Genomic DNA, 13,041 nt, shown 5'->3' with positions numbered 1-13,041 from the left:
TCTTCAAAGCGTTGGAGTTGAAAAATGCTTTGCATGAAAATCGGGGTGGCAGAAACACGGCGGAGGGGGAGCACGAGTGCGGTGGGGCGGCTGGAGCGCAAATACAGGAAGAGCAGTAGTCGAGTTGGCAAAAAAAGAAAAGAAACGGTTCGCTCTTGAATCTGTCCGCCTTTCTGAAGTCTCTCCATCCTGATCGTTCATTCATTCGTCATCTACGCCGCTTGTCCCGCTCTGTGAGAGCGCTAGATGTGGCTCGAGACCCTCAGCGTGTTCGGCTTGCTAAGGTTTTACTGCAAAAAGAATGGGTTTTTCTGTCGAACAAGAATTCCACCGCATCATAACAATCAATTTACTGTTCATTCCTGTTTTCACTTGTATCACAGATGGTTGGTTATATTTCACCATATTTACACCCCGTTTGGAGTCGACGCCACGTCTCCTTCATAGCTTTCGGATAGACGATATACACCGTTCAGCAGAGTCAAAGCACTGTGCACATTTTCGCTCTGCATTTTATCATTCCTGGATTTTTATATTTTACAAAGAACACCTCAAATACCTCCGTTGTGCGTTCCGCACACGGTCACATGACCGAACAGCTCCAGGAGTGGAGGCGACCGGAATTACATTTGGGAAACGTTTTGAGACATTAGGCGATTAAATTGTTACGCAGTGTGGCTGTGTTGAAATATGAATACTGCTAGTTTGTGTGTGTGTGTGTGTTTACATTTGTATGCTTCAACCAACTACAGCCATGATCGGGGTCATGGGTGTAACCACGGTCTGCAACCTTTATCATGAAGGTCGGAGGTCTAAAAGTTTGTGAGCTCAGGACCTCACGTCTCGTTGTGTCACACTGGCAGACACACACCCCAGCTGGCGTGTGTTCGCGCACACACACATGCATGCACATCACACACACATGAATACATACATACATACAGAACACAGCGATGGGTCATAGCTAATCAAACATTCAAAGCACTTTCTGACTTAATTTCTAATTTCTCTGTGCTTATGCAAATGCACCCCTCCCTCTTTGTGCATGTGTGCTTATAGCCGTGACTGTGTGTGTGTGTGTGTGTGTGTGTGTGTGTTTTCATGGTGCTGTGGATCAGTGAGTGGGTGGAAGCAGACATGGAGCAGTGAGGTGAGGCGTTGTTAAGGACACACACAGACAGACGCCTTCACATACAAACACGTTAACCGTTTTATTTAAGTATGTGTGTGTTTTTAATGATCTGATTATACAAAACCTCCAAACACCTTTGCCTGGTTTGTGTGTGTGTGTGTGTGTGTGTGTGTGTGTGTGTGTGTGTTCCTCCTACCATAGTTTCTATTTCTGAATCTAAAATCTCGGCATCCAACTGATTTCTGTCATGTTCTAGGTGATGGATTTAGCAAAATAAAAAGAAATGCACTTCATTTCAAGTCATCCATTTACTGTGGGAGTGTGTGTGTGTGTGTGTGTGTGTGTGTGTGTGTCCGTACTTGATTGAGTTTCTGAAGTGGTCTTCTGCCGGGTTTTTCACAGTGCAGCTGTTGAGAAGCCACAGGTCCGCGTCCGCCGGGTCCTCTGCAGAAACAGGATACATTTATTGTGACATAAACTCACGTGGGTCCACGGGCTGACAGGGTCGCACCACCGAAAACAGTATTTGAAAACAAAACCCAGGATCGGCGGCCCGGGACAGGTAACGCCGCAACCGTCCCTTGGACCTTTGACTGTTTTCAGTTCACCGGAACTTACAGCAACATCTTCTTTACTTTCTGCCGTCCTAAGTCGCTTTTAGAGGGAAAAGGTCAACACACACAGGAAGGACCGTCCTTCGGGAGAAATGTTTGGTTCTTCACCGCCGGCCAGAAGAGCTCGGACCTCTTTGTCGGTCCGCACGTCACGTTCTGGTTTGCAGAACCCGCGCCCACGCGTCTATGAAAACCTCCCGCCGCCCGCAACTAGCATGATTAGTTGAGTTTGTACTTTTTCTTGAGAAACAGTTAAATCACTATGAGGGATGCGTTGCATTGCTTCGGCACGTCTCTTTATCTATCGCCCCAATAAAGGCTGAATTTGATAGAGCGCGCTTGTGGAAGGATCAATGCGCTGCGGGCGGCCCCGCACCCAAACAATCATTCTCGCCATCGCCACACAGATAAATCAGCGCATGTGAAAACAGCCGCAATCTTCTTCAACGGGGTCCAAATCCATAACAGGGGTCGCACGCGGACGGCTGAAAACGGCTGGAAACGTGGACTTTACAAGTCATTCCGAACAATCGCATCATTTTAACCGCTCGACTCGGATGGGTCGGATTACTGAATGCGCGCCATGTTCTTCAGACGAGAGTTATCTGTGGGAAAAGGACGAAATATGACAATTAATCAATGGGCAAGGTGGAAAAAAACAATATATTTGGAAGAAATTAATGGAGAGAGCAGCTGACTGGAGCACAGGGCTGGGGTCTCAGCTGCGTGTTATCTCCTCTTTCCTCAGGGAGGTCCTCTAAACCAATAATAACAAGCTTTCCATTAACGCAGAGCCCACACACACACACACACACACACACACACACACAGCAAAGAGCAATACAAACATCAACAAAGCACAAGCCTACAGAGAGCCGGCACAACCGATCAAGATGCAGATAAATATAAAGTACCCGAAAAAAGGTCAGGGTGTATTCTGTATTCCGCGCCGAGCCTTCTTTTTGTTAAAGCTTCTGAAATGCAGGAAATTTGAATTTTCTTTTAAAAAAAAACATGAATGTGTCATTTGGGGGGGGGATTTGAGGGTTTTATGCTTCTTTCTGGAGGCACATGCTATTTGCAGCCAAACTATATAAACAGATTATCTCGGAGGTGACAAAAGAGTATGTGGGAATTATTCCACACCTCAAGCAAAAAAAAAAAAAAAAAAGACGACGTTTAAGAGGAGGTCGGTCTCGTCTTTAACATGGAAAAAAAACAAGATATATCTCGGAGAAAAGCTCCTTGCAAACTGACCCTGTCTGGACTGTTCCAAGTAATGAATGGCGTTGCGAGGCTTTGTGGGAGCTGCAGCTGCACGCCGGCCGAGAAGCTGCACCGAGGCAGAGTTTGTGATTGAATGTGGTCACAAGGGGAGCTACGACAAGACGACCTGCAGGATCAGCAGGACTTCAGCAGAGCTTCCTGTGGTGGAGCACGTGTGATGGCCACCAGAAAAAAAAAAAAAATCTTTCATATTGTAAGGTGATCTTTGACGTGCATGTGCAATATTCAGAACGGTGCAATATTTCATTTCATAACAGCTACAATACAATTTTTCCTATTATCATACTATTGTGCACTCCTTACCTCACTTGTTACTAAGACACTTTATAGTTTTATCACTTGTTTACTAAGACACTTTATAGTTTCACTGAGACACTTTATAGTTTATTTTTATTTCTAATTCTGCCTTTTTCTTTTTATCATTTATTACTGTTATATTTTCTGTAACTCTGGCACAACAATTTCCTTCGGGATTAATAAAGTTGTTCTTATCTTATGTGTGTGTGTGTGTGTGTGTGCAGAGCACTGTTTGGCGCCCATCTCTTACTGTCTAAATACAGCATTCGAGACGGGGAACAGCCCGCGATGCACCGGGACGCATATTATTTAAGCCATAATCACACTCAAGGCCAAACTCGTGCACGCACGTGTGTGATTTGAAGAGCGTAGAGCCCCGTGCAAAAAAGTTTCAAATTGCTTTCATCATTTTCGTTTTTGTGAGAAACGAGAAATGACACCTTTTGGCATCAATTTGACGGAGAATTAGAAATCAGTTTTCAGGTACGGCTCAAAATCTTTACCTTGGTGCCGCAGCCGTGGTTCACTGCCGACTCCCAAAACTTGAGTTATATTTTGATTATTTTTCGGGGGGTCTGAAAGCAGTACAATTGTGTGAAATCTGACCCCTGTCGAGCTTTGGAAAAAAAACACCATTTTGATAAGAAATGCTTCCTCCGTACTTCCAGGGACAAAAAGAAAAACAAAAGCAGAAATGGCTCAAGCGAGGAGGCGGCCGGTGAATAAAAGGCGACAAGCAACACTTTGAAAGGTTAAGTCCTACCGTTGGTAGGTGGTGAATTGTGACAGGCTCAAACAAGAACTTTTCCTCTCTATGCGCTCATTGGAAATTTGACCTTAAAAGAAGGGTCGATAAGCATCATCTGCCACACGGCAAACATTTCAGGGCTGAAACCCGGCGCCGGCATTAAAGAGACGGCGGTGTGATGAAGATGAAGAGGCCGAGTTCAAAACACTCGGAGATGATTTCAAGGTACTTGGACAAAGTGCAACAATGCACGGAAGCCAGAAAGTGGGATTTCATATTTTTATGCAAAAAAATTTGTTACAGAAAAAAAAAAAAAAAAAAAAACACTATCCTTTTTTTACATTTATGAATGACGCAACCTCACGCTTTGGGAGTTTTTTCCCCTCCCTTTGTCTCTTCTATTCATCAGGTCTGGAACGTGGCCTCAGGTAGCCTCATAAAGGTGTGTGTTCATAAATTCTATCTACACACTGAAATCCTGCTATTCTCTGGGGGGAAACAAAAATCTCTGAAAAGTTCAATTTGCATAATATTTGCATAGGCATGCAGGTACGGCCAATGGCCGAGGACCGATTTGCCAAACTTTGCATTTTTTGGTCAAAAGGTAGTTGAGTGAGAACTTGTTGGAACTCAACGTGCACAAAAACCGTTGACTTTGTTTTTCAGATGAAGAAAAGCCTCCGAGGAAAAGGCAAACATCCGTGTTGGACGGACGGAGCGGGTGTGTGAACGCCGCATGCGTTCTGCCATCACGAAAACCTAACCTGAAGCTCATCAAGATTACCGCTTTGAGGATTTCACTGCGATATCACTTCGTCGCCTGTATTTACTTTTTCTTCACTGTGCATGTGCTTATGTTAATACTGAGGGCTGTCATGCACATCTACAAACACAGAGCGTACTTTCTGGAGTTGGCACTTCACCGGGCCGCTATCGCTGCATTCCTGCGACCGCAGTATCTTCTGAGGAGGCCTTCTTCCCCCGTGGGCCTCACAGTCAACACGCCGTGCAGCAGAACGATGACACAACACGTCCGCACGCCGTTCGCTCTGAAACTGTGGACCGAGGTTATTTTAGCGGCCTCAAATTCCACGCAGAGTTTTCCTCCAACCGACGGTAGTGGCTGGTCTTTTCCAGTAAACCCTTCTTTTTCTCGGGAGTTACGTTCCAAAAAGAACCCATGAGAGGCAAAATCCGTGAGGTAGAAACCTTTTTTTTTTTTTTTTTGCAATTATTATACAATTAAATACTCTATTATACAATGAAAAGAAAGAACAAACCATTTTACAGGCTCAATCATTTGTTTCACAAATAAAAGTACTGTACTTTAGAAATGTTTTTTTTCAACAAATAACTTCTGTACTGTACTGTCAAATAATAATTTTAATCATCAATCTGAACAGAAGGCTTCAAATTGCAGAGATTAGCTCCGCCCACCGCGACCCGAGTCATTGGATTAAATGGAAAAAATTAAAAATGATTATGAAAAAAATTGCGGACAGTTGCAACCCTTGTTGCATCCTTATTAAAACTTATGGCTGCTGTCGTCCTTATGTTTTTTTCTTCTTTCTTTATGGAACGAACGGAAGATTCATTCATTCCGTAACGCCGACCTACAGCCGCATAGCTTTTACCTTCCCTTAGCATGTCCAGAAGTTTAACTTTATCTGCCATAGATAGCATCTTCCGCTGCCTTTTGGGCCCTTTTGTCGCTCCAGAGCGTTTTGTCAACATTACGGGTTTTAGAGATACTGGAAATTGCAAGAGAATTTGCACGTACGTCATGTAAATTTGTCAAGCTGTTTTACGTATGTGTACATATTAAACTGCAACGTTATTGACGCACAGGTAGAGAAGAAGCGGAGTGACTTTTTAGCCAATCAGAATGCAGAACACGATGCACCATGCAAATCCGTGAAGCAGCGAAACCGTGAAAAGTAAACCGCGTTATAGCGAGGGATCACTGTATTCATCAAAACGCACAGGGGAGGCAAACAATTTGGTGCTGAAGCTCTCTAATGTTTGGCTACACAGGAAGCGAAGGTTTGAGGCCATGATATGGTGCAAATAAAAAAACAGTGGATGCGATGAGAATAAGAATACTTTTATCTTCATAGTTCACCGTGCATCTGGATGAAATTTGACTAAATGTGAGCCTTGTCATTTGCTTGTGCTCCATTTATTGCACTGGGGTGATATTTTAAATTCCCATCTTCTGCTGCAGACAGCTGTGCTATTTGCCACAAAAAAAAAAAAACAACCCCCTAATCTTGCAACGCAGGAATTTAGTTGGATGCGCCGACCCATCCTGAACACACACACACACACACACACACACACACACGCACACTAACAATAATGTCATTCAAGCTGCATCTTCGGATGGAATGCATTTATTGTAACTGATTAAATAACAGAAAATAAGAAAAAAAAAATTGAGCGAGGAAAACACCAAGATGACCCGGCGACCAAATCTCGAGCCCGAAAGCGCTGACGACCTGGAGGGGGAGGGGGGACGGACGGACCGGTTTGTATCTGTGGACACGTGCGCAGAAGGTCATGCATAACACATTTCAATCAGTCGCTGCTTCCGGGGGCCATGAGGCCGGGATGGCGGACGGGGTTTACGTATCAAATTAGTATGGATGGAAAAAAACGGACAAAAGAAAAGAGTGACGGCGAGGATCGGGAGGACTAAGGGTGGGGAAATTGAAACAACACAGTATTATGGTTTACCTGCACAGTGAAGATAAAGGCATGCCAATATCTATCTATTGTACTAGCTTTCGGCGAGATGGCGTGAATGAAAAAAGAAGGCAGGTCAACGCTACGCACACAAGCTCTGCTGTTTCTATCTAATGTTGCATACTTTGCCAAATACGTGCACTGTATTTTACAATTATGTAAATATTTTGGTGCAAAATCTCACAAAAACAACCCCTCCCCCTAAAAAAAAAAAAAAAAAAGGAAGTACTTCGCCGTGTTTGCACGGCGTGTGTGTTCGTTGCTGATTTACCCACAGGTGTGTGAGGCACCGCGCTGAGCGAGGCTCAGCTGCAGGGTCAGGGAGCGAGGCACCGCCCAAACTGTATCCTGCAGAATGGGAATAAGGTAATTTCCCCAAACTCCTGCGCATCCGCGGTATGCAGATGCGCCAACTCACAAACACAAAAGCGTAAACTGCTAAATCGACCCGGCTGTTTACTCCGATAAGACGCACAGCTGCCTCTCACGCTGACACGGAAAGCTTGTTTGTCTCAAACGCAACAATTTCCTGGATGATGCGTTTCCTCGCTTTTTACCTGAGCGCATCCACCTGGACCCCGAACTTTGTGGCGGCGCGATTTTACTTTACGCTGCGCGTTGCACGTTTGACAACCTTGCGTACGACGGCGTTGCGAAGAGGACTTTCGAACGAGGACATGAAATGAAGCTGTTGAGTCCTAAAACTAAGCTGTCATGTGTCTCTACCAGGCTGGCGCTCAGATCGCTCCCCTGTCTTTTTTTTAGGTTTCTCGCCGATTATGAAAGTAGATGGCTAGGTCTTCAAGCGGTTCGGGAAACATCACCGCAGTCACATCTTTTTACTTTTATGTAAGGAAAAGAGCTCTGGAGATTCTCGGAGCACCATAAACCTTTCATTCGCTCTCCTTCAATTCTCCCTCTCAATTATGAATATATATCGTACGTAACGGCATTCCTCCGGCGTCACTAATTCTAATTCAGAGAGACGGATCCACTTCGCAAAGTTCACAAAACTCACCAGCTGCCGAGACGAGCCCGAGACAGCGCTCGCCGCACAGACGCGCACCGGCAAAGACATTTCACTCTTTGACTTTTGACAGTCCGGCGCTAATTTTTAACGGCATTTGGTCGTTTCCAAACGTATCTGACCCACTGAGATGTGCAGATTTTACACACCAAAGAAACAGATCTGTGGTGTCTCTGGATTCCCCTCTGGTCTTCTGTCCTACTAGATGATATATGCGGGCGAAAGCAACAGTGTCTGGAAATGTGTGTGTGTGTGTGTGTGTGTGTGTGTGTGTGTGTGTGTGTGTGTGTGTCTGAGTGAGACAGAGGAGGCAGACAGCAGCCCTCGGGGTCAACGCTCTGCTTCTGGTGCTTCACACACAGACCATATCATGACCTACTTTCCCCCACCCACTGCTGCACACACACACATTCCCACATTCACACATGTATGCGCACACAAACACATTTGTGTTGTCATTCCTGTCTTCTTCTCTCCGTCCCGTTCGCCATCTATCTCCAGCAAATCATTTTTTTCCCCCCTCCCGCTGCCCGGCCCAGCCCTCCGCCTCCTCTCGCTAACACACACACACACACACACACACACACACACACACACACACACACACAGGACGTGCCGACCTTGGGAGACAGTGGTGGTTTAAGGGAGTGGGCCTGCCAGGGCAAAGGGGTGGCTTTGGGGTGAGAAGATACACTTGACTGAGCTAACAAGGCCTGTCTGGCCTTATTGCCTGACCGGACAACTGGATGCCAGGCTGGCCGGGAGGACAGGTGGACCGCCGGGCGGGGCGGGGCGGGGTCGCGACCCCGACCCCCAGAGTAGCGCCGCCGAAACGCCGCGCGACGACGACGCCGAGATCACGAGGCCTGTCGGGGGGGGTGAAGTTCGCGGGATGGAAAATCATCTGACAGAGACAAAGTCACAACTTCTCGGTGGAGCTGACAAGGACGAGCGGCTGGCGGTGAAAATCGCGGCTTCGGTCAAGATGACATCGGCTCATGAACTGTGAAATATCTGCCGATGCGACGACTGAATTAGGAGTCTGCGATCGATGCCAGATGACCGCAACTATTTAATCACGGCTAAAGAAAAACAAACAAAACATGGAAATAAATACCGAGCAGCCCGGGAGTTATTCTCTAAAGAACGAAGACTGGAATTTCAAACTAAAAGGCAAATGTGTTCATTTGACACCGTTCAAAATGATTAGCGACTGCTGATTATTGAACGCAGACAATCATTCAGATTGGGGTTTTTATTAAGTGCGAAGCTGTTTTGTTTTTTTTTTGTTTTTTATCTCCATGCGATAAAAATCCAAGAATATAATCAGTTTTACTGACAAATACATTCATCTCCGCGTGGGGGGTTGGCAGTAATGCGTTTTAAATTATACCTTAACTAGTTAATAATTCCTTTCTTTGTGATTTGTGATTATCTCAGCTCGACAATGGGCTACATAAACACCGCACATGCCAAGAATTCTCTTGCTTTTTTTTTCCTATATGACAATCCGTGCAAAAAGGACCTGACAAAGTGGAATGTAAATTAAAAGGGCTCCTATTTAATCATCGCTATTTGCCATTCATTCCGCAGAATACGGACGCTAACGGCGCCGTCGCTCTCGCTCTCGCACGCTTTTTCGGATTTAAACATCACTGATCAGAACGAGGCTCGTCAGCTAGTTAGGCTAATTTATGCTCAACTTTAAACTCGTCTCCGCCGCGTGCCGTCGCGGCGGGTAAAAAACACATGTATAGCCACTGATGATGAAAAGCCGTCTGGCGCCTGAGCGGCGGCGCTGTCTGCTATCATCTGCTCAGACGCCGACTTCTTCCTCTCATCACCTTCTCACCTGGCTGAGATTGATGCTGAGATTAGCCTTTGCTTTCCTCTATTAGATTAAAAAAACCCAGTGAGGAAAAGCAACATTCGTTTCATCTTTACTGTCAATTATTATGCGTGATCTTTACCACTTATCCTCTGCATAGAATGGTGGAGGGGGTTCGCCTTTTACCTCACACTTGCTGGATTGTTGTCAGTGTCTCCATGATGTTTGAGCTGCCGGATAGAAGACTAGAACCAACACGAGCATCGGGAGGAACGTGAAAAATTCTTTTTAGCCCAGAGTTACTTGAAATGGCAATGGAATATTTCAATCTTGCAATTCTTGGTAGAAATATGGCAGCGCATCAGAATCCTTTAACCAATCACTCACTCCTAAAAAATGATGCATCTGTGTCTCTGTCAGTGGGAGTCGACTGGGAGATGAATTTTGGGCATTCGTGTGTGTGTGTGTGTGTGTGTGCGTCATGTGACAGACGTCACACTTGTAGTCCTGCCGTTTGGCCACCATGAAAACCTTAATCAACGCCGAGGGCGGTTCCTGCATCCAGCCTTCTTCCATGGCAAATGGGAGACCCCGGGATGTTCTTGCCGTGAGGTGACAGTGCGAACCACTGCGCCGCTCAGATAATGGATTAAAGGAGAACATGTTCCTTCACGTGTTCTGCTCTGATTAAATACAACGGCGACAACAAACGACGCCATGATCAATTACAATCGACGGATCCAGATCCCAGAGATATGTTTTCAAGGTTAATGTACGTAGTTAAAGGAGTATTCTGCGCGGTGCACTTCTTGCCACGAGGGAAGTCTGATAAACATAAGCAAGCGAAGGTTGCCGCGCTCTTAAAATCCAAAACTCTGAGGAGAAGCAGGCAGAAACTCCATGTTCACTTGTGGAAAGGCCTTAGAGGACTTCACCTTCAATCAAATATTACAAGCAAACATTCACAGTCAAATGAGCACAAACTCTCTCCCTCTCTATCTCACACACACACACACACACACACACACACACACACACACACACACACACACACGCACACACACACACACACGGGAGCCTGGGGGTTTGGCGGTTGGTCTATCCGTCTAGCAGAGTGAGCAACCACTCAGCCGTGGATGATAATGCAATCAACTGTCATTAGAGGGATGCTGGCTACACACACCCACAGACACACACAAACAGGCGCACACAGACACACACACACACACACACACAAACATAGAGTACACTTGCTCATACAGCTGTCAGTCACAAGTGAAAACTCCCACATGCATTTTATTATTAATACATTTTTCCCCCCGTCTCCACTCTCCACATGAAAAATGTTGCAGTTTTGGTTCGGGGAGACAAGTGCATTTAAATGATGTATAACAACAGCTAAATTCTTACACCAGCACGCGGCGCCACACAAGCACAGCATCCCCACCTGCAATTCATCTTCTGATGCAACTACCCAGCAACACCTTCAGAGACAGGTGCGCGCAGCTTTCTATCGCCGCTACAGGGTTCCTTTTGTGTATCTTTTATTCTCTCTGGTGCTTCTGGTGAAATGTATGCTAGGACAGGAAGAAGGGGAAAAAAAAGTTTGAGAATCTGCCAGCGTGTTTTTTTTTTTTCGCCGTGGAGCACTGCCGATTCAGCGGTTGAAGTGACAATGACCGGGAAAATGTCAGTAAAAAAAAAAAAAAAGCGGCGCCGAGCAGAATGCTCCACTGCGACCGGCAAAACGAGAAACTATGGCGTGGGAAGAACGAGGGAGACGCTCCGTCCACAGCGCCGCCGTGGATTAAACGGACGCCACCGATGCGTTTGTTTGCGTCTGAAACAGAATGCGGAATTCGGACGTGAGCTCTGCACTGCCCTCCAGTGGACGCCGTGTTTAACATGACATGGCAACGCAAAGCAGAAATGGAAAAGAGCGGGCGATTGACGAGGAAACACTTGGTCACCGATACTTTGTTGGCCGCGGTTCTGCGGCCCCGTCAAGACAAGGAGGCGGCTCAGTTACACAAACACACGTGTAACGCGTGTTGGAAACTGTCAAGATACAGTGACAGTAAAAATGTAGACATTTTTTCACCTTGCAGCTCATTTTAAAGTTATTTGTGTGCGACGAGGTGAATTCTCGCACACACAACTGTATTTTTAGCAGTTCTTAGCAGAACCCACCAAGAGTCAAAAGGTTGACAACCGCATATGGAATGGGTTTTATGAAAGTATCAATAAATAACCTGAAATACAAACAAATAGCTTGTTCATTCATTCATTCATTCATTCATTGGGGGCACCGGAGCCTATTTACAGCCGTCACAGGGCGAGAGGCAGGGTTTGCCAATCGATGGCAGGGCCACACATGGAGACACAACATTTATCTTGAATTAATATCATTGCTCTTTGAAAAGTGGATTTACGGAATCCTCTAATGAAATCCCTCTTGGACGGAGGAGGGGGATTTTGAGTCACAAACGCGGACTTTGAGTCAACCGGAATATCGAATTGTACCGTTAACAATAAAGATTGAAAACAAAAAAAATCCACCTTTGTGAGTAATTCCTTCATTGAGAAAAGAAAATAGAATAAAATCATCAGCACACGTCTCCAGCAGGCCTCTATGTGGCAGGCTAAACAATAAACAAATCTTTTAAACGTATGCGACTTGCCGTCAACGTGCACGGCGGGATCCCGCCGCGGCACCGCTTTGACGAGATCTCGGAAAAAGTGGAATCACTCGGGATTTTTCCTCCCGTCTGGAACAACCCAGTGGCAGACGGACAGGAAGGAACAGGGCGGTGGGTCGAGAGAGAGACGGAAGGTATCCAGAGAAATTAGCTGTGAAAAATGGAGGTGGGGCGCAAATGGGAGCGGGATAACAGATTAGCGAGGGGGGATCGAGAAGGAGAGGCGCTTCTGTGGGCGCAGGAAGGAAAAGGAGGGGGACGGAGCGGGAGAAATGATTGAAAAAGAAAAAACAAAAACTCAACCCGGGTAAAACCACGAGGATGCGGAGAGGACGGACCCTGCGTCGGGAGATGAAGTGACGGGATCTCCGTGAAGAATAACCGGCGAGCCCGGCTGAAAGTGGAGCAGACGTGATGGACGCCAGCGCTCCGCCGGGTCGCTGATGTGGATGACGGAAGTTGTCTTCGCCGGAGCCGAGGCCGGAGTCGATCCGTCTCTCCGTCTGATAACACGAGGATGAGGCCCTTCAAGACCCACAATGAAAACGCATTCTGCTCGCAGCACAGATGGTTACAGGTGTTTTCTTCTCCATCTGGTGCCACGGCAACAGAAGGCCCGACCTCAGGGCTGTCAAAAATATCACTGCATTGATATACAGTATAT

At 46.2% G+C, this 13,041-nt stretch overlaps 1 protein-coding gene across 2 annotated transcripts in view; it reads right to left on the bottom strand.

Annotated features, from left to right (window-relative positions):
• The window catches only part of cdkal1 (CDK5 regulatory subunit associated protein 1-like 1), a 239,643-nt gene that overhangs the window by 203,838 nt on the left and 22,764 nt on the right, over positions 1–13,041 (bottom strand). For both annotated transcript variants that reach the window (XM_086156022.1, XM_086156023.1), the window contains exon 4: positions 1,492–1,576. In XM_086156022.1, the coding sequence (XP_086012148.1) occupies positions 1,492–1,576 (85 nt within the window). The remainder of the gene's footprint in view (positions 1–1,491; positions 1,577–13,041) is intronic.

Source organism: Fistularia commersonii, chromosome 11 (genome assembly GCF_037954325.1).
Source record: "Fistularia commersonii isolate RoL2024-O1a breed Wild chromosome 11, RoL_Fcom_v1.0, whole genome shotgun sequence".
Classification (NCBI taxonomy): Eukaryota; Metazoa; Chordata; class Actinopteri; order Syngnathiformes; family Fistulariidae; genus Fistularia; species Fistularia commersonii.
This window is presented reverse-complemented; position numbering and strand designations above follow the sequence as displayed.